The sequence below is a fragment of the Oppia nitens genome, unplaced genomic scaffold (assembly GCF_028296485.1).
Source record: "Oppia nitens isolate AA-2021 unplaced genomic scaffold, nextdenovo-longstitch-racon4-pilon3 scaffold6_pilon_pilon_pilon, whole genome shotgun sequence".
Taxonomy (NCBI): Eukaryota; Metazoa; Arthropoda; class Arachnida; order Sarcoptiformes; family Oppiidae; genus Oppia; species Oppia nitens.
This window is the reverse complement of record NW_026533250.1, coordinates 4,683,593-4,708,424: the sequence shown is the minus strand read 5'-3', so window position 1 is coordinate 4,708,424 and position 24,832 is coordinate 4,683,593. Positions and strand designations below refer to the sequence as shown.

General features: G+C 21.5%; 1 protein-coding gene across 1 annotated transcript in view; it reads left to right on the top strand.

Annotated features, from left to right (window-relative positions):
* Positions 1-2,539: 2,539 nt before the first annotated feature.
* Positions 2,540-24,832, top strand: part of LOC128962748 (metabotropic glutamate receptor 3-like) — a gene marked incomplete at its 3' end in the record, with an annotated part of 35,767 nt that continues 13,474 nt past the window's right edge. The window contains exons 1-4 of the mRNA XM_054309150.1: positions 2,540-2,834; positions 2,961-3,026; positions 3,601-3,690; positions 6,166-6,455. Of these exons, the coding sequence (XP_054165125.1) occupies positions 2,577-2,834; positions 2,961-3,026; positions 3,601-3,690; positions 6,166-6,455 (704 nt within the window). The remainder of the gene's footprint in view (positions 2,835-2,960; positions 3,027-3,600; positions 3,691-6,165; positions 6,456-24,832) is intronic.

Below are 24,832 nucleotides of genomic sequence, written 5' to 3'. Positions count from 1 at the left end.
AAACAATTTTTTCCATTGTAGTAATTAATTTTTTTTGTGACTAAATCAAAAAATTGTGTAAATAAAATTTCTAAAATTCATTGCAATAGTTGTATTAGTAAAATATACAACACATTTACACACACACACACACACACACACACACACACAAACACACACACACAGTATATATATATACATTCATTCATACATACAAACAAACATACACACATACAAACTCACACACACACATACACACACACACACACTGCTTTATATACAGCAATGTTAATCAAAATTTTTAGACAAAATTTTTAATAGAAAATAAAATTTTTATTTTTATTGATGCAATTTATAATTTAGTGCAATTAATTGATTAAACAAATGCAAATAACTTTATGTCAATTAAATACTTGATATAATACAGTATTGTATAAAAATATGACTTTCAAGAATACTCTTAATCAATGATTAGTAATACTAAATGTATTTTTTCACTTTTATTGATTTTTGATAAGCAATTTTTTATATATTGTAATACTGTATATAATTTATAGTACTTTATACAGTATATAAACTGATAAATTAAATAAACAATTGATTAATAATTTATTTATTACACTTAACTTGTGTACTTTGTTTTAACTTAATTGACACTACTATTCAAAAAATCTAACGTATATATATACAATATATATTATAATAATTAATATACCAGTATTATAGTGTTAAAATATACATATAAATCATAATCGGAAATGATAATGATTTTGTTGTAATGAATAACAAGAAAAAAATAATAATAATAATTGCAAATAATAATCAATTAAATAAAATAATATACAAATAATAAATAAATAAATATTGCAATGTATGCACACATACAAACACAAAAAAGACATTAAATGTTATTTTTCAGTAAATAGTTAGTAAAAAACAAAAAAATTGTAAAAATAATATTTACAATATATTTTTTTAAATAGCAATTATATAATTATTTATTCATTTGATATTTGCATAGCTTTGGATAACAACATTTTTACAGTACATTGAAATAAACAAAAAAGTACAAAACACTTTATAATAAAAATAATAATAATATAACAATGTTTTATATATATATAAATCTACTATTAGATGGTGTCATTAATAGCTAAAAAATTATTTTTGTCTGAAATATAGCATACATACAGTATACCCCTCCCACCAGAATATAAACATTATTATATTTGATAGATATTAAAATAAATTCTCTCTTAAGTCTAGATGTCTATAACATACATGTGCAGAATCTGTCGTTCCCCCCCTTTCATCATCATCACTGATGGGAGTACTAATACTGATGGGAGACACTGTATGTGTGAGAGATATAGAAAGAAAGAGAGAGAGAGAGAGAGAGAGAGAGAGAGCTATACAAATATATTACTGTAGGAAAGTAGACATAAAATATTATTATTATTAGTGAGAGACTGCTCTTAAATTTTACGACACAATCCACTGAGAGATAAAAGTTTGCGTCCAAACAGTTTAACAGCAGTTTTATATGACAAAGTACTGGACGGACACTCAGTTTTAGTGTATATATATATACCGGTATATCGTATAAAATGCTAACAATTTGCGTGAATATAATTTGTGTTATATTGTATAATAAATAGTTACAGAATATTCTCTAATAATAATAATATTTGTTACTTTATCTAACGTTTCCAAATTTATATATATATAATTGCAACTTTATATAAATATTTTTTCTATAACTAAAATGTTAAAGTGATAAAATTGTTGATTTTTAAAAATAAATTTTATGCTATTATTTAATTGTTAAATAATAATGAAACAAAAATATATACAAATGTATACAACAACAAAATGAATGTTGTATGCAATTTATTTTTATTTAAAAATATATAATACTAAAAATGTTAAAAATTAATATTAAGTTTGTTTATTCATAGTTTATTTATAAATTATTTAAATTGTTAATTAATAATTATTATTATCTAAAAAAAATATATACATAAATTGTTTAAAAATAATTTCAAATAATAAATACAAATAATTATAATTGCAATAATAATAATATTATTAATAAGGTTTCATTAGAATAAATACTTACAATTAATATATACTAAAATAAATTCCTAATAAACTATATTTTCTATCGACTGGTTTTTAATTAAAACTGAAAAAATAACAAATTTATAGTGCATTTGAAATGCTTTACTTACTTACTAAACGATAAATTCAATGATGAAAAAAATATAATCACAAAAAAAATAAAATAACTAATTTAATTACTAATAAATACTGTAAACACTGATACTGTGTGTATATATATATATATATACAAAAAAAACTATGAATAGTATTATAACTATAATAATTGACTCCAATTATCATCAATTTGTTTGTCGGTTGCGAAACCTATTGAATATCAATAGTAGTATTAGTAGTAGTAGTCATCAAAATCAAGACGACATTACTATAGCTTCTTCGACAACGACAATGACGTATTGTTATTGACTTTAAAAAAATACACCAATAAGTGGTCAACCGATTCACCAATTTTTCTAAAAAATAATATATACATTTCAATGTCGACACCGTTGGTGTTGAGGACGACGACTACGACGGCATCGGCTAAGGATCACCACTCGACACAAGTGTTACGCAAAAGCTTGCTCTGTGTGTTCAATATGTTTTTGGTACCGTTGCTGCCGTTTGTGGCCACAATGGGTGCCGGCTTTCAGTGGCCAATACAACGGTTTCTGAATTTTTCCGGCGATATACTGCTTGGGGCTATGTTTCCCATTCATGAGCGACACCAGCGCTGGGAGTGCGGCCGACTTCAGGTGTGTTTTTTTGTGTTAATTTTAATTTATATATAATTTTTGTTTTGTTTTTAAAAAATATTTTTTTTTATTTATTTAATGAATTGACTAATAATAATAATAATATATTCCGTGTTTAAACTAAAGGATGAAGGATTACAACAATTAGAGGCATTAATATACACAATCAAAAAGATTAACTCCGATAAAAAGGTTTGTTTTATTATTATTTTTGTTTGTGAATATATATATATATATATATATATATATATAAATAAATTAAATGTTAATTTTTATAAGTAATTGTAAATATATAAATTAATTATCTAATGAATAGAAATAATATTGAAATAGTTGTCATATGTTTTTATCTAATATCTATATATATTTATATTATTGTCAATTTAGTACACTTTTTTTTAATGATGCATACATATGCACACACATAACACAAATATTCAGTATATTTATAAACTATTATAATTATAAACAAATTTATAAAAATAACAATTATTTTTATATATATTTTATTTATAATTCTTTGATTTATTGAAAACACGAGTTATATATCAATAAATAAATAAATAAATAAATAAATTAGTTGTATCTTAACATCCAATAAAATCAAAGTCAATTAATTGGTATTTATGTAATATCCAATACAAATTAATTTAATTAATTGTTTGCTTTACTATTTTTTTGTCTTAATTTGTTTGTTATTTTTTTCAATTTAATGATATCGTTATTTACAATACAATTACTATCTATTAATTTCTACTGTATATAGCTATTGCCGGGCATCAAACTGGGTCTATTGGCACTGGACTCGTGCGATAGTACTGCCTATGCTTTAGAGCAAACCATGGATTTTATCAAGGTTAATTTAATTTATTTTTTTTAATTATTTTACATTTACTGTAATTTGTATGAACTAACTATCAATTTGATACAAATAATTTAAAACAATATATCTATTAAATTAAATTTAGAGTTTCAACGATATTTTTATTATTAATTAATTACAATTTACTATTTTATTATGTATTAAATATTAATCAAATTTTACGATTGACTCAATATATATTTTATATTATATAAAAATTATTATTATTATTATTATAGATATTTTCTATGAAAGAGAAAATTATTTAATTTATTTTTTTTGGTTAAAGGAATTTTTCCATAAAATTATTTTTCTTTCAAAAAATAAAAATAAAATTTATTACCGTAAATGTTATTTAACAAAACTTATGAATTTTTATAGCTTGTATTCAACATATTGCTAAATATTATATAAATTTTTATGGTATATATATAAATAATTATAATTATGTTATAAATATATCCAGGGCTCATATCTTATAAATATTTATAATTTATTATTAATGATTGAACCATCATTAAATATATTCAGATATTATTAATATATAAATTAATATACACATTATTATACAACATATTATTGACTATCTATTTATATGTATATAAATTAATTTATATTAATTATTATATATAGATATTTAATATTTGTATTTAAAAAAATAAATATCTGTACTGACAGATAAAAATTTGTTATTATCAAATAATATTCATAAATTAATTAATTAATGCATTTTACAACAGTTAGTGTATATACTATATATATATATATATATATATATATACTGTATATATTTAAGACAAATTGTCATAAATCAGCACAATTATGTCAATTTCAAAACTCCTACACTGATAACAACTCATATTTTTAAACCATATTTTTTCGTTATGCATAATATAAAATAGTAATATTCATAATATGATATAAATTTAGATTGATTTTGCACTATATATATATTTATCATACATGCAGTGTGTGTCTCGTCAAAACACACACACACACACACTATAATAAGTAAAAAAAATAATTATAATCTAAATAAACATTTATTAATTATATTACTTTTATTACATATAAATATATTATTTATATATAGAATTTTATTATTTGCTTTCAAAATGTTTTTTTTATTGTGAATGAAAATGAGAAAAATGTTTTGTTTGATTGTTTGTTTGACTGTCACCAAAAAAAATCAAAATACTTTTGAATAATAATCTTTTGTCGAAAAAATATTTCCATATATATATATAATCTGATATTTTAGTTGAATTATATTTAATATTAACTTTCACAGACAGAGATTAGACATTTGAAATGATTTTCGTATTTAGTGTCATATATATAAGATATAGATATATAATACAGTATAGTATGTATCAATATAGAGAATATATTGTATTAAATATGTTAAAGAATTTATGACGCATTTAATAATTTTAAATGACATCAATTTTTTGTATTTTTAAAAAAAAATATATAAATTATATTAACTGTATATATATTTAATAAAATTGGCAATATATATTTATTTAAATAATTTATACAAAAAAAAAAGTTTTTTTGTAGTATAATTTACAATTAAATTTGTTAAAAGCTTTTAAATAATTATTTATTTTAATTACGATTGCGATGAGAATAAATAAACAAAAAATTATTAATAAATTAATAAACATAACATATATTCAGTATATATATATTGTACACTAAAAATAGATTTGTGGAAACCTTATTGCAGAAAAAAATATATTATGAATATTGTTATCACAATTTATGATATTATTATTATTATTATTGATATTATAAACATATCATGCTTTAGTAAATTACATGAATTATATATGTTTTATAACACGAGTTTGACTTCAATATCCAATAATTATTTTTAATAATATTTGCTTAACATTTATAAATATAATAATAATAGCAATACAGTGGACACTAAAAAATATCAATAATACAATAGTACATCAAATTGTTTTTTTATTATTATTATTATCAATAGTAATCATCAAATTTTATTATTGAATTTCCATTCAAATGATTGATCATATTGTCGTAATATATTAAATATATATATATATATAAAAAATAATAATAATAAAAGTGATGAACAAAATACAGTATAAAATAAAATATTGTAATTATTTTTTTTATTGTTGTTATGTTTAGATATATTTATTATTGAGATTATCTAATAAATTATTGTCTCATATTTTATCTATATATATAACAAAAAAAAACATATTAAATTATACCTAATATTGAAATACTAGCCAATATGATTGATTGATAGATTTTTAATAGCAAAATAAATCATATAATGTATAACTGTATTATGTATTAGTACTTTAAAAATATATTGTGAAATATGGTTTATAACTATTATCAATATTTATTCTAAAAATTAAACTATAATTTATTTATTATATACAGTATGTGATAATAATAAAAAATAATTGATTATATTTATAGGGTTTTATTGCACGTAAAAACGCACACTTAGTGGACAAGGAGTTCTCCTGTATGGACGGTTCGCTACCAAAGTTTCGCGAAGGCAGCTACGATCGGGTGGTCGGCGTTATCGGTGGCCAATCAAGTACCGTAAGCATACAGTTGGCCAACTTGTTGCGGCTGTTCAAAGTGCCGCAAATTAGCTACCAGTCCACTAGTACGACACTATCGAACAAACAAAAATATGAATACTTTTTTCGTACCGTTCCCTCTGATGTCAATCAAGTGCAGGCCATACTCGAGATACTCAAGTAAGTGTGTTGAATATTTATGAGTCAACTGTCCATACAATAAACTATTATTATTATTTAAGAAAATAATAAAAATATTATAAAATATAATTATAAAAATAAATTATATTTTAAAAATGAATAAATTATAAATAATAATTAAATTATGAAATATTTTGATAATTAATTAAATTAATTTTTAAAAATTTATATTTATAATACAATTAATGTTATATACTAGCATATACAATATATAGAATTTATATATATTTATATATATAATATAAATTCATAAATTTATAAATTAAACAAATTTTAACTAATACAATATATAAGTAGTAATAATGACATACTAGACATTACGTAATATTATGTATGTATAAAAAACAATTAAAATCATTTTAGTATATAATATATAGTACTTATATAGCATACATACTGTACCTAACAATACTTTTATTATACTATTATATAGTACAGTATATATATATATAAATAATGCTTAGATATAATAAGCACTAAATTTAGAGAGGAGTGGTATACTGTATAGTAATGTACAGTGTTGGACATCAAACTAAATACATGTACAGTATTGTTCAACTAACACGCAACACTAAATCACGTGATAAATATTTAATTAAATATAAAATAAACTATAATAATTAATAAAAATATTTTTTGATATTTAAATAAATAAAATTAAGCTTATAAAAAATAAATTTTAAAATAATACCCGTACTTAACGGTAACCATAATGGACACATACGGGTACTTTTAAATTAAATATCTCGGTAATTAATAGTGATAAAAATTTGTAAATTTAATGACTTATTCTAGTAAATAATTTTAACATAAATTATTAAAAAAATATTGTCAATCAGTTACCGTTTGTCCAATGGACACAAATTACGGTAAATAACGGGTGTCAGACCCGAACGGGTGGACATATTGTAAAATTATTTTTACTGTGTCACAGAAAAGATAAATTGTAATCTATATTCTAAATTTAATTTGTCTATCTGCTACCGTCTGGCCACACGGTCCATTATTCGGGTAAGTTCGGGAATTGTGGCCAAACGGGTAATCCCAGAGCAAAATAAACAAAATTCAATACAAAATTTTATTAATGTTACCATACTATAGATATTAAATATTTAGTTTAAATTGCATTTATTTGATTTATTTAAAATTTATTGGATTAAACTAGATAAGAAAACTATTAAACTAGAGATTGGGAATTTTCCCGGTTTTGGTTTTTTTAAAAAAATTAATAACTTAAAAACTACAATAAATATAATTAAAATATTTTAGTATTATATTTATTATTATATTATAAAGTTAATATTTAATTCCCACCCCAAAATAATTACCCGTACTCCGGTTATACGGGATAAAAAATAAAAAACGGTTATTTAAATAATATATTAACTATAAGTCATAAAATTATTTTAAATATATTTTTATATCCATAATTAAATATATAAATATAATTTATAAATAATTTTAAAAATTTATAAATTAATTAACTTATAAGCGGGTTGGTTTAATTATCGGGTATATATATTAAAAATTAATATCTTTAAAACTATTGTTTATATAACAATTATTTTTTATATATAAATAGAAACTAATAATTAAGTTAATATAAAATTAAAAATTAAATGTATTATACTATTAACGAGTAATTATTAGTTAATTAATGAATTTTTAGTAATTTTAAATTAATCATTATTTAAATATCAAAAAATATTTATTTTATATTTTATTTTACTAAATATTATATATATAAATAAGGATTTAATTAAAAAAAATTTTACATTAACTAATTAATTATATATAAGATTTTAAAAAATATGTTTATCCCCTATTGAAATAACATGGGAAAGGGTTTGATAATTAATAAAATATTTTTAAAAATTAATAAAAAATAAACTATTATAGATAAAAATATAATTTTTTAATTATTAATATAGATATATATTATTGTTTAATAAAAATGAAAAATAAAAATTTTAACTCAATTAAAAATAAATTAAAATTAAAATTTAATTTTTATTTTTGCTATTATTATTTATTATGAAATTTTTCAAACAAAATAAAATATTTATTATAAAGATAATTATTATGCGGTATTAATGAAAATAGTAATTTTTTGATAAAATTTATAATTATTTAATTAAAAATTATATAAATAAGCTCCATGTTATTCTATGGTATAATATATTCAGTACAATATAGTATACATGCGCAATGCATATAGTAAACTGTCTATACATATACACAAGCATTAAATGGTAGCAGTCAGTGTTAGGCTCTTTCCTCTCTCATACACTTCCATAGACTTAGCGTTAGGGTAGTATTAATAGTGCATTTTAGTACAGTTAAAGCTATCAGATAGCAAATTTCAAATAAACTATTGTTAGTATATGCTAGTATAGCAAATTTAAAATTTGGTATACTAGTTTTCACTTAGCCTTAAAATATTTCTATAGTATAGTATATGCTAGTATAGCAAATTTAAAATTTGGTATACTAGTTTTCACTTAGCCTTAAAATATTTCTATAGTATAGTATATGCTAGTATAGCAAATTTAAAATTTGGTATACTAGTTTTCACTTAGCCTTAAAATATTTCTATAGTATAGTATATGCTAGTATAGCAAATTTAAAATTTGGTATACTAGTTTTCACTTAGCTTTCAAGTATTTCTATAGTATAGTATATGCTAGTATAGCAAATTTAAAATTTGGTATACTATAGTTTTCACTTAGCCTTTAAATATTTCTATAGTTACGATGATAGCAAATTTTTGAAACTATTTTCTCAACCGTTTTTTCAAATAGTTTAGTTTTAGTTTAGCTTTCGAGTAGTGTATTACATTTTGTACTATTTTGTGATCAAATTTTAAATTTGCTTTTCTATTTTTGTGTTTTCAATTTTAAAGTAAGTGTTATTTTATAATTAATTTTATAAAACTATGTATTAATTTTATATTTATTTTTAGCTCAAATATTCAATTATCTATAATGTCTCTTTCAATGCGTATGTATTATTTTTTTAATTGATATAAATTTATTTTGAAAACTTTTTATTTATTTTATTAAGGAATTGAGATCGAAGACTGTCGCGAGTTAATATTGGGTAAACTCAAGAAGGCTATGGTTGAAAAACAACAAAAACTAAGTATTTTATTTTATTTAGAAATGTTTTAATTTTCATTTAATTTTTATGTTTTATATTTTTACAGATAAAATGAAAACATTTACAGCAAAACAATTGAAAGACATTTTGTATAACTGGGATCCATTCAATGACATCAGGAAAATGGTTGAAAATAAATGCCGATTTTTATTAGACGACACTAATGACTATATATTGAATTATATTTTATTTGACGACAAAGTTAATATTGTATTTCCAGTAATTATCAAAGATTTTGCATTGGAAATATATAAACATTTTGATTTGGTTTCGCAAAATTCACATTTTTATTCACCATTAATTTTTTCAGATGCAATGTCAAGAATTGTTTTAACTCAAATTCCAGTATTACCATCAGATCAATATTTAAATATATTGCCATTTCTTACAATCAGTGATTTTGATGGCATAGATATTGAAAACGTTTTTTCTAGAGCTCAGTGTTCTAATTTAAAAAATAATGAAATTATTGATTAATGATATTAAATATGAAAAACTAAAAACTAATACACTTTGTTATTCTGATATAAATACATGTCGATTTTGCTATAATAAATTTCCATTAGTTTTATTAATAAATCATACATTGAATTGTATATGTCGTATTAAAAAAATAAATAACTATAATTTAAATCAAAAATTTTTTGAAATAATATTACACATTTTTGGTTTTTCTAATAATAATAATTTTTTTTGGAAAAATAAATTAATCGACTTTAAAAATGAATTGTTTCTAACATCGCTTACTCTTCAAATATATAGTGTTATACAGTTTGTGCGAACAAATAAATTATATTTAATAAGAGAAGAATTTAGTATTTATAATCTGCCAAATATTTTTATTGAAATATATTATGAATTATTTGCTGCAATTGCAAAAGAAAAAATAATATTAATAAACAATAAATATTTAATAAATGTATTGCCGGAAATTGTAAAATTAAATTTAACTTCAAATATAAACAACGTGAGTGATTTTGTGAATGGCTTTTTTTGGATTACAGATTCAGAAACAGACAATGATGAACTGTACGAAGTAGTTGAAGATGGTCGTGTGTCAAACAATAATTTATTAGAAATTATGACAGAGTTTTAAATAACTAATATTTTATTTTAATTTTTATATTTTAAATATTTTAATATTGTAATTTTAAAATTATATTTACTATTTTATATTACATTTTATTATATATTAACATTATTTTACATATTTAATCATATTTAAAAATGATTTTTGAATTAAACAGAATTAAAACTTGTGTATATTGTTATTTATCACAAGAATATAATCTTATACTGTATCACACAAAAAATTGCAATATCAGAAAACATATATTACAAAAATGTACACAACAATTATATGAACTTAATTTTGATCAAAAATGTATTGAAATATTATTATTAATTTACACTTGTGACCAGACTGTTTTTAGTAAATATGGAATTTGTAAACTTGAAAATCTTAGTTTTGTTTTTACAAATGATTTATTAAAATTTACTGTTTCTAATTATTTAATGATATATTATTTAAAATTAAATATGAAACCGTCTCAATCAGCTTATATTGCTGTTCCTTATTATTATGATATTTTGTCTATTTATTCATTTATGCATTTTTATAGTGCTTTATTTACAGAACATGTTATATTTATAGAAAATAATGATATATATAATGAAATGGATAGACTAATCCAAGATTTTTCTCCACAAGTTTTTTATGGACCATCTATCTCACAAATTAATAATCCACCTGATCACATTGTTGCGATAGACGATAGAGGGCGTCCATATATTGAAAATGGAGATGATGGACCAATTGAATATCAGATTTATGTTTATATTTAATCATTTTTAATTTAATTTTTTATTGTAAATCATATTATCATAATAAATATTTTGTAATGATCTATATTGTTACTTTATTTTATATATATATCTATATAAACGAGACTTTTATAAAATATAATAATAATGGAAACTTTATTAAAAGTCGAGTATCATAGAGATTATAATCATTACCCACCATCATATAAAGTATATATTATAGATATATTTAAAGAAAACGAAGATATTTCTATAAATTTTTATATAGGCTTAGATTATGATTATAAATTGGTTATTTTAAATGAATATACTATATCTTTTTCATCGCAAGAAATAATAAAATTGTTATTTTTACTTGAATTCAGAATTGCGGGTAAAATTGGAAACATTGGAAATACTAAAATAGTTAATCTCTCTTATGTAAAACTCAATTTAAATAGAATTTTTAAATCACGTATAATGCATAATATAGAAATTAAAAATTTACTTAAATTAAAAAATGATATTTTGTGTATTTTAGGCGGAGTCTAAAGAAACGCCTATTATACATAGTATTTAAGTACATTTATTTTTTAAAAATAATCATTTTAAGTGAATCATTCTAACATTCAACATTCAATTTTAAGTTAAAGTTTTTACAAATTGTAATGGATATTAAAGAACTATTTAGTATTACTTTGAGTGAAAGAAAAGTAAATGAAAAATCATATGTTAAAAAATTAAAATTATTATTTTGTAAATTACATACACAAAAAAATAATTTAGCTTTTTTTGCAAATTTTTTAAAATTAGAAATCAGCAATTCGATTGAAGGCCAAACATCATTTAAAATTTCATTAAATAACTCAGAACTTGATTGGCTTTTAAAATGTTTAAATTCAAAATCAGATTATTCTAATTGTGATAAACGAAATTTAATTTGGCGAAATATAAACGAAAACAAATATGTATTAGGTAATTGTGAAAATGATAAATGCTATGGAATTTTGTTAAGTATAGATGAAATTACTAAAATAATAAATCTTGAAATTGTATTAAAATTTATTTTTAACAATCAAAAAATGACCGAAGAAAATCTAGAAACGTTTACAAAAAGTCTATTTGTCTATGATTTTGGTGAATATATAAAAAATAAATATAAAGAAGAAATAAAATGTATAAAATGCAATGAAAATAAAAATTGTGAATGCATTTGTGAAAATTATTTTATCGGAAACAATAGTAAATATGATTTATTAAAAAGTGAATTATTAAACATAAATTTTAATTCTGTATTTTTGATTCATTTTGAGTTATTTATGAATTTATTATATATACCAACAACAGATAGAATTAAACTTACTCAAATAGCGATTCCTGAATTAATTGATAATATTAATTTAATTTATTTTTATTTAAAACATTATTTTCAAAATAAAAATAATTTTAATATTATAAGACAGACTTTAAAAATAATAAAATAAAAAAAAAATGTCTAATTTAATTTTTACAGATATTGTTGATGAAAATAATTTTTATAGTCGTAAATTTAAAACACAAAGTAAAAAATTAACTATTCATTTATATTATGATTTTAAAAATAATGATATAAATTTATCAAAGCTATTAGACGAAATTTCATTAAAAATTGATAATATGATTATTGCTATACTAAGTAATTATGAAGATAATGATTTCATAAGAGTATCTATGAAAAATGTTGATTTAGATAGCGAAATATATTTACCTTTTAAGAAAAAAAGATTTTGATATTGATATGTTTTTAAATGAAATATATCGAGTTACACAAAGTAAAAAAGAATTTCTATTAAATGGATTATTAGAGTTAGAAGTTCTTTGCGTAAAAGTACCAAGCATTGGAGGAAGACATGTTGAAAATAGTGATTCATATTTTAATATAGATACATGGCGACATAATTCAAATAAAGTTGTTAAAATACAAGGAGATGGCTTGTGTTTACCTAGGGCTATAGTAGTTTCTAAAGCGTATGTTGATGGTAAAAGAGGTAATGAATGGCGCAGAATAAGAGAAAATACAGGAAAAATACAAACTTATTTAGCATACGATCTAATACAAAAATCAGGTTTAACTATAAATGTATTAGGATATAAATATGACATATTTGATAAATTTCAAAAATGCTTAGGTAATGATTATCAGCTCATTATATTATGTCCTCCAAAAATTTATTTATATTGCGGTAATTATGCTGAAAAACAAATATATGTCCAAATTATCAATAATCACGCAGATGCATTATTATCAATAAAGGCATTTTTAAAATGTAATTATTTTTGCAAAAAATGCTTAAAAGGTTTTATGAATATTTGTGGTCATAAATGTCCTTTTGCCTGCAAATTTTGCTTTAATTCAAATAAATGCATTTACGTTGAAAATATAGATTGTACTGAATGCAATAGATATTTTATTTCAACAGAATGCTATAATAATCATAAAAAATAAAATTTGTAATAATTATAAATACTGTAAAATATGTAAAAAATTATATAAAAATAAAACACATTTATGTAACGTAAAAAAATGCAATAACTGTAAAGAATTAGTATCAATTTCTAATCATGATTGTTACATAACACCATTAAATAAAACTTTAATACAAACAGTAGATTCATATTATAAAGTTTTTGTGTTTTACGATATTGAGACGTTTATGAATGAAGAAACAAAAACTCACATACCAAATATGCTATGTATGTCTATAGTATGCGATAATTGCTGGGATAAAACTAATCAAAATAAAAATGTTGTGTATTGTAATTTTTGTACAGGGATAACTAAAACATATAATGGTATTAATTGCATTGATTTATTTTTGAAATATATTTTTAATAATTTAAATTTTAAACTAAAAAAATTTAAAATTGATAATAAATTAAAATCAGAAATTATGGTAAAAATTATTGCTCATAACAGCAAATCATACGATTGTCAATTTATTTTACAGTATTTTTTAAATAATAATATTACACCAAAAAATTTAATTAAAAAAGGTTCGAAAATTTTAAGTTTAAAATTTAAAAATTTTAATTTTATTGATTCATTAAGTTTTTTACCTATGCCTTTGAAAAAGTTACCAAATACATTTGGATTAGAAAATATTAAAGGCGATTTTCCTCATTCATTTAATAAACCCGAAAACTGGTTTTTAATATTAGAATCTTTACCTAATATAGATTTTTATTCTATAAATCAAAAGACAAAAAATGAAAAAGAAAAATTTATTAAATGGTACAATAATAATAAAAATTCAAAATTTGACTTTCAATTTGAATTAGAAAAATATTGTAAAAATGATGTTTTAATACTAATGCGATGTGTTATGATTTTTAGAGATTTATGGCTTAAATCATTTAATTTAGACTGTTTTACACGATGTATAACTTTGCCGCAAGCTGTAATGGAAGTTTATAAAACAAATTATTTGTTACCAAAATCAATAGCAGTTATTGCTGAAAATAATTATGAAATTAAAAGAAATCAGTCATATATAGCAAATGCTTGGTTAGATTTAATCCAATTAAATAGAAAAAATAAAATTTTACGTGAACATAAAATATATAATTATTATTGTGATGGCTATATACCACAAACTAATGAAATTTTTGAATTTTATGGATGTTATTTTCATGGATGTTTCAAATGTTATCAAACGAATAGAACAACACTATATAATTCAAAATTAGGTGTATATATGAATCAATTGTATGAAAAAACTATAGAAAAAGAAATTGATCTTAAAAATAATGGATTTAAAGTAGTATCAATATGGCAATGCGAGCTGGAAAAAATTAAAATAAACAGTCCTTTGATTAGTGATTTTTTTAAACAACATTTAAGAAATTTTAATAAAAGAAAGTATCATCCTGTTTTACAACCAAGAGATGCATTTTATGGAGGTCGTGTAAATGCTTTTAAATTATATCATCAAGTTGATTTTGGTGAAAAAATTTATTATTATGATTATACAAGTTTATATCCTTATATTTGTAAAAATAGATTATTTCCTATAGGTCATCCGGTAAAATTATATGAATTTAAAGACAACAATATTGATAATTATGATGGACTTATATATTGTGCTGTATTGCCTCCACGAAATTTGTTATATCCAATTTTACCATGTAGAATAAATAATAAGCTTATTTTTACATTATGTTATTCTTGTGCTAATGAGCAAAATTATATTTGTAATCATTTAATTTATGATAGATATTTAATTGGAATTTGGACTACACCTGAATTAAAAAAAGTATTGATTATAATTATAAAATAATAAAAATATTTGAAGTTTGGCATTTTGAAAAAATGGGTGATTTATTTAGTAAATTTATTAATAAATGTATAAAAGGAAAAATTGAAGCATCTGGTTGGCCTACACAAATAAAAAATGATAATGAAAAAGATGAATTTATAAAAAAATATTATAATAAAGAAAAAATAAATTTAAATAAGCAAAATATTTCTAATAATATTGGTCAAAGAAATGTTTTTAAATTGTGTGTTAATAGTTTTTGGGGAAAATTCGGACAAAATAGATTGAATATGTCGAAAACAGATATTATTTCTTCACCAGAAAAATTATTTTCACTACTCTGTGATAATTCATATAATATTGAAGATATTTTCTTAATTGGTGATCAATTATTACAAATAAAATACAAAAATAAATTAGATTTTATTGATGATTTATATGATACTAATGTAATTATCGCAGCTTTTGTTACAAGTTATGCACGATTAAAATTATTTAATGTTATGGTAAAATTAAATAATCGTTGTTTATATGTAGATACTGATTCTGTTATTTTTACAGCTAAATCATATGAAGAAAAACCAGAAACAGGCAATTATTTAGGACAATTAAAAAACGAAATTGAATCTGATTTTGATAGCAATGCTTATATTACAAAATTTCTTTCCTGTGGACCAAAAAATTATAGTTATGAAATTTTTTATCCTAAAATAAATAGTATAAAATATGAAATAAAAGTTAAAGGTTTAACATTGAATTTAGAAACTGCTAAGTATGTTAATTTTGAATCAATGAAATCTATTATTGATAACTATATCAAAAATAAATCAGAAAAAATAAATGTACCACAAACAAAATTTAATATAAATAAATATAGTGAAATAGAAACAAAAAAATATTTTAAAACATTTCAATTGGTTTATGATAAGCGCATACTCTGTAACGATTATACAACAAAACCGTATGGATATAAAGAATAAACATATTATATATAACTACATTCATATTTTGCTATCATGTCAAACCAGTATATTAGACATGAACTGTTGAGACATGAAAGCTTAAGAAAATTTTCTATGTTAAATTTAAAACATCCTTACAAGGATAGAATTGCTTCATTAGGATTTTATGTTGATTTAAATTTAAATGGTTTTATTTGTTTTTCTTGTAATTATTTTATAAATATCAACAAAAGTGAAAATATTCATAAAAAACATTATTTAAACTCACCGCTTTGCGAATTTTTATTAGGAAAAGATGTCAGCATTAAAGATAATAAACAACCGAATTATGATTTTATAACAATATTAGGAAAACCTCAATTTCCTAACATAGAATGGTTTACAAGACCACTCATAATAAATTGTTTGGAAAATTTTGACTTTAATATTCCAAACGTTATTACATATAAATTAATAGAAGCAAAAACTTATGGAGTAATGCATTGCCCAATGTATGTACCTGGCATTGAAAATTCACAACAAATATACAATATCGAAAGATTTTTTTTTGCTATGAGATATGAAGTTTGGAGATTGAAAACATTTAAAAATAAGCAATATCCATTTTTATATCAAACTAAATTTAAATACGAATTGGCTACGAAAGGATTTTTTTTCACTTTATTGAACACAACAGTTCAATGCGCATTTTGCAGAATAGTAATTGGAAATATAACACCAAATGTGGATATTGAATCCGCTCATAAATATGTGTCTCCGGATTGTAAATTTGCAAATAAAATAGATTGTGGCAATGTTCCTTTAATACTACCAAATGTATACGTACCTACTCCTACTGATAACGATAGAATTCAATGCAAAGTTTGTTTAAATTACGAAATTAACATTATATTTGATTGTAGTCATGCAATTATTTGTTCAGAATGCGCAAAACTAACAAAATCATGTCCTACTTGTAGAAAGCCTTTGACTGGTAAAAGACATTTATATTGGTCATAACAGCGCATGTGTCAGCGCATGTAAAAACAACGCATGTCTTAAATCTTAATATATAAACAATTGATATGTTGAGTTCAACAACAGTTATGGCTACATTCAACTATGCTCGATTATTCAATTATAAAACATTTAAAACATGTTGTTCAGAAAACATATTAAATAAACTAAATATAATAGAAAATGATGGAATTGAAGTAAATGAATGCAAATCTGTGGATTATCGTATATCAACTTTTAATAAAGATTTTTGGAGTACAAAACCATTATCAATATTTGATTTAGCTTATGCTGGTTTTTATTCGAAATGGAACGATTGCGATAAAGTATTATGTTATGTTTGCGGTATAGGGTTAGAAAAATTTGAACCCGAAGACGACCCATGGCTTGAACATTACATACACAACAAGAATTGTCACTATATTCAATTAAATATTGAAATGTTTAAAAGACGTTTAATGCTTTTTAATAAAGATGTGAGAGAATATATTCGTGAATGGTATTCAAATGAAATTATGCAAAAACTAATCGTTTATTATAATTACACGCCATATCAAATTAAATGCTATTTACTTTGGAAACACAAAACAAATCATAAAAGAATTGATAAAGAAATTGATGTAGAAGAGAAGCCTATACGTTATTTACGAGACAAAACATTTCTTGGGTATACTGGAGATTTGGAAATTGTATCAAAACCAAATGAATGTTATCATCCTTTAGTTGCATGTGAAATTTGTTATATAGCAAAACGAAAAGTATTATTTCTTCCGTGCCGGCATTTAAGGTGCTGTTCCTACTGTGCTCCATCATTTGATAAGTGTCCTTTCTGCAGATCAACTATCAATGCATTTATTAAAGTTTATTAACATTATTATTATATTTCATTATAATAAACACATTTTAACTTTAGCTAATATAACTGTTTCAGACAATATAAATGATACAGATAATAGTAATGTAACAGATAATATTTATCCTACATTTTTATATTCCTTAGAATTATTTAATGAAAATAATGATTTCAATACACATTATACATATTTATCATTATATAAATATTATGAAGATAATACATATTTAATCGAATTAATTAGTAAAACTAGAATGGAAGCTGGAAAATTATTTTTTACCGTAAAACAAAATGAAAAAACTAATGTATTATATTTTAATCCAGAAACATATAAATCAATGTACGAATATTTTTTATCATTTAATCAAAATAAAATTTTTCAATTATATATAAATGATAATTATTTATTTATATCAAAAAATACTAATCCATTTTTAATAAGTATATATGAAAAATCAAGTTATTCGTTTAAGAAAGAATTTAAAATAAGAGGAATTGTTCTTAATTGGGAAGAATTTTATTTGTTACTGAAATATTCTAACCAAATTATTGGTGATACTGAAAATAATGTGTTTAGATGAAATTAAATTTAAGCATCCGTTTACTTCTTTAGTAGCCGGAATGACCGGAAGTGGAAAAACAAGATTTGTTAAATTATTATTAAGTAACTGGAAAAATTTAATAGAAATTTCTAAAAATGACTTAAATGTACTTTGGTGTTATTCAGAAATAAACAGTATTAATAAAAATGAAAAATATACAAATATAAATATTTTCTTTTTTAAAGGAATACCAAAAATTGATTATTTAATTAAACATAATATTGATTTAATAGTATTAGATGACTTAATGGATGAAATTTCAAACGAAGTTAAGGATTTATTTATTAAGCAATCTCATCATAATAAAATTAGTATTATTTTAATTGTTCAAAATTTAACAAATAAAAATAAACATATGGTTACAATTAGTAGAAATTCACAATATATTATTATGACGAAAGGATTTAGAAATATATTTCAATTAAATTATTTACTTAATCAAGTATATATTAAAAATAAAAATAATATTATAAATTTTTTTACAAATAATAAATATGGTTATTTAGTAATAGACTTACACCCAAGATCAAACGATTTATATCGTATAAGAACACGAATTTTTAAAGAAGAATTGCCTTCTAGTTTAGCCCAAAAACATAGCTTTTGCCCAATTTATTTACCATTATTATAAAAATGAAAATAATATCAAATAGTTTAAAAAGTTCACTCCCCCTTTTACGATTGGCTGCAAATGTTCAACCTTCTTTAAGAAAAAAATTAATGAAAGAACTTAGTAAAGAAAAAGTTGTATATAATGCTTTACACGAAATTTCTCATAACATTTTAAGTTCAAACGTTGAGTTGAGCAAAGCACAAAATAAATACGTTAAAAAATTTAGACCATTATTTAAAAAGTTTTGTTGCAAGAAAAATCGACAGTGTTCAAAAAAAAGAAAAAAATTAGTTGAACAAGCTGGAAACGGTTGGTTTATCCCATTATTAATCCCAATAATAGCATCTATAGCTAGTAAAATAGTAGAAAAATTTTAACAAAAAATGTCTGAACCTATGGTAATTTATCCTTATGATTTAGAAAATAATGATTTAAACGTAGAAAACAGCGCTTCTGATATTAATACAGTTACAACAACGAAAAAAAACAAAGGTAATTCATTAGAAAAACAAATTCGTATTTTAAAAATTGTTTTAAAATTAGCAAAAATAAATGGCTTTGATGATAATCTCAATATTAAAAAACCAAATGGTTTATATGATAAAAATACAAATATAGCTAAATTATTAAACATAACACAAAATAAAGTTAAAGGAGTGAATGGGCTTTCTGACTTAATTAATTTATTATTTGAAGCAAAAATAAACCCTGATCATATAATAAATGAAATAGTTAAATCAAAATTATTAGATTTGTATAATTTTAAAAATAATGTATACAAAAATGATATAAATAAATCAAGTGTTGATACTATAGATACTTTTACTCAAATCGGAGACTTAAACAACGATTATTTAACAGATACTAATACTAATAATAATATAAATAATATTTCACAGAATGATAATAAAGACAACAATGAAAATATAACAGAAAATACTGAAAATATAAATATAAATGATATCCATACAGAAATAATTAAAAAAATGAATAAAAAGAAACGTAAAAGTGATATAAAAGACAAGTTAGAAATTAAGAAACCAATGTGGGATATACCATTTGATAGTGAAGATGATTAATGATTTATTATCAGACTTATATTACAATACATCACATCCAGCATCGTATTCAGGAATTCATAAATTATATTATTATGCTAATAAAATAAACAATAATATAACTATTAAAAATGTAAAAGATTGGCTAGCAACACAAAAAAGCTATACTTTACATAAACCTATTATTAAAAAGTTTCAAAGAAATAAAATTATAGTTTCATATATTGATGAACAATGGGAATGTGATTTAATAGATTTAAAAAATATATCAAATAATAATAATAATTTTAAATATATTTTAATGATAATTGATTGTTTTTCAAAATATGCTTTTGCTATAAGTTTAAAAAATAAAAATGCAAAAACTTTACTAGATGAATTTAAAAATATTTTTAAAAGAAGAAAACCAACAAAATTACGAACAGATAAAGGAGGCGAATTTGATAACAAATTCTTTAAAGATTTATGTAAATCAAATGATATTATTTTTTTCACAACTCAAAACAATGATATTAAATGTGCAATTGTTGAAAGACTAAATCGTACTATAAAAGGAAAATTATTAAAATATTGTTATACAAATGGCACTTTTAAATATGTCGATCAATTATCTAATATTATAAATGCTTATAATAGGTCAGTACACAAAAGTACAGGATTTGCTCCAATAAACGTTACAAAAAATTTAGAAAAAATAATATTTAATAATTTATATAAAACAAATAATATAAAAGATTTGTATTTTAAAAATCAACAAAAACCAAAATTTAATATCGGCGATACTGTTCGTAGAAAATATGATTTAAAAGCATTTGATAAATCATATTATCCTCTATGGACAGATATGATATATAAAATTAATAAAGTTATACACAAACCAAAAATTTCACAATACAGTATTGGTATAGAAGACGAAACATTAAAAAGAAAATTTTATCCTCAAGAATTACAAAAAGTAACTGTTGACAATAATACACTATATCGTATTGAAAAAGTAATAAAATATAGGGTTGTAAACAAACAAAAACAAGCCTTAGTTAAATGGATCGGTTACCCGTCGAAATTCAATCAATGGATACCATTGGAACACATAAAAAATCTTTAAATAATGTTATTAATAATGATTGTGCTATAACAACTTCAAGTTTAATATTATTTGTTTTTCAAATGCTTATTATTCTTATCGTTGTATCAGTAAGTATATATAATCTTACAAAAAATACTGGAGACACTAATCTATGGACTGCCTTGCTGTCAAGTTCTATTGGTTATATTTTACCTAATCCAAAATTAAAACCATTACAAAATAATGATACAAATAAATAACTATATAATACATGTAATATTCATATTTATATTCATTAATACTTTATGTTTATTGATTTTTATAAATAATTATAAATATAACTTTTTTTATAAAGCAAATAAAATTATGGAAAAAGAAAATTTTTATATTCATTTAAGTAGTAATATTAACCCTACTAGTCCAACTGAAATATCAAATACTATAGGCAATTATATTACAAGACTGCATCAAAACATTAAATTATCTAATGAATGGGAAGTTGCATTAACAGATATTTCTTATACTAAAAGTTGGTATAATATAATGGAAGACCAAAAATTATTTTTTGTTGATACTGATAAAAATATAATTGAATTGAATACAGATTTACCAGCGGGTAACTATGTAACAGTTGAAGATATTCTAGATAGCATAGATAAGTTATATTCAGATTTTATAGAAAATAATAAAAATTTAAATATTATATTAGCTCCAAAATTAATTTACAATAAACAAGCAAATAAAATAAAAGTTAGATTAGGTCGTACAAGTGAAAATTTTTTATTTCCACAATTTTCATTGTTTTTAGCAAAATTTTTAGGTTTATGTGATTCTCAAAATAACCAGTATCCAAATACTGAAAATATAAATTATATTTATAAAATTCCAAAAAATGATATTGATAATACTAAATCTCAATTAATAACCGACAATGATTCTCATTTTAAAATTCCAGTCATTGATACTATTGTACAACTTGCCAAAAAACTTTCAACAAGAAATCAAATTTCTGAAAATATTACAGGTAACCAAAACCAAAACAATCAAAATATTGTACAACAAAATTACGAAAATTTAGTTTTAAATAGCGATTTGAAACCTGATGCAAAAATTAAAACCAATGAAAATGAAAATAATAATAAAATAGTTGACCAAAACATAGCAAAACTAGATACAGAAAATAAAAACAATGTTAATGATAATAATAAAACAATTGAACAAAACGTCACAAATCTAGATACAGAAAATCAAAGCAATGTAAATAATAATACTAAAACAGTTGACCAAAATATCACAAATGTAGATACAGAAAATCAAAGCAATGTAAATGATAATAATAAAACAATTGAACAAAACGTCACAAATCTAGATACAGAAAATCAAAGCAATGTAAATAATAATACTAAAACAGTTGACCAAAATATCACAAATGTAGATACAGAAAATCAAAGCAATGTAAATTATAATAATAAAACAGTTGACCAAAATATCACAAAGGTAGATACAGAAAATCAAAGCAATGTAAGTGATAATAATAAAATTGTTGACCAAAATATCACAAAGATAGATACAGAAAATCAAAGCAATGTAAGTGATAATAATAAAATTGTTGACCAAAATATCACAAAGATAGATACAGAAAATCAAAATATTGTAAATGATAATAATAAAAAAGTTGATCAAAACAACATTAAATCTGATAGTATTTCTGAAACTCAAAAAAATAAATCTGATAATACATTAAATAATTCAAATAAAAAACTTAAAGTTGATAAAAATAAAGTCACTAAATCGAAAACATATAAGCACTTACTTCCTCTTCCAGTAAATAGAAAACCTGTACCGTTATTAGAAGAAAGAGGTCATAATTTAGAAAAAAGAAATATTCCAATAGACTTAAAAATTTATTTAGAAAGTTTTTATGAAGTCACATTAAATAGTACAATCAATTCTTTATACTTATATTGTGATTTGATTAAACCAGTTTTTGTAGGAAATCAAGAAAAACAACTTTTAAGAAGAGTTGAAATATCTAATAATAAAATATTTGGAGATAATTGTGAAATTAATTATTCAAATCCACATTATTATTCTTTAGTTTCTTATGAATTTAATTCTATTGAGATCGATATTAAAGACGATACAAATAAAAGTATAAATTTTGCATTTGGACGTACATCTGTAACTTTACATTTTAGAAAAAAAATTAATAATATAAAATGACTAATCCATATTTAAATTATTATGCAAATCAGGCTGGCTCTGGTATACCAGGTTTTGAAGGTTATAAATTTCAAAGAGGTGATGGTTTTGCAGAAGTTTGGGGCACTATATATAATAGAGGAATTTTACCTATGATAAAATATATAAGTCCAAAACTATTTAATGCTGGAGCTGACATAGCTAATGATGCATTAGAAGGTAAGAATATAATCGATTCACTTAAAACTCGAGGTAAAGAGTTAGGTAAAACAGTTATAAACGATTCTGGTAAAAGAGCTATGAAATTTGCACAAACAGGTAAAGGTAAAAGACGTCGTGGACAAAAAGGGAAAGGCAGAAGACGTAAACGACAAACAGGTAAAGGTAGAAAAAGGCGTGGACAAACTGGTGGAAAAAAGTATAAAAAGTCAAGTAAAGCACTGTTTAACCGCAAAAACATTAAATCGATATTTGGATAAACATGAGCTTAGTAAATGAAAAATCATCTTTGGCTATTGTACCTGAACTAGATATTTTTAGTAATTCATTGGTTCAAACTTCAATAAAAGAACGATTTTGTGAAGAAGTTCGACCTTTATCTCAACTTAATAATGGTGGACATATTGAATTTGAAATTAAAAGTAATATTGATGAGTATATTTCTTTATTCGATTCAACATTATATTTTAGTTTTCGAGTTAAATTAGCAAAAACGAATAATACTGAAATAGTTGAGAATGATTGGAA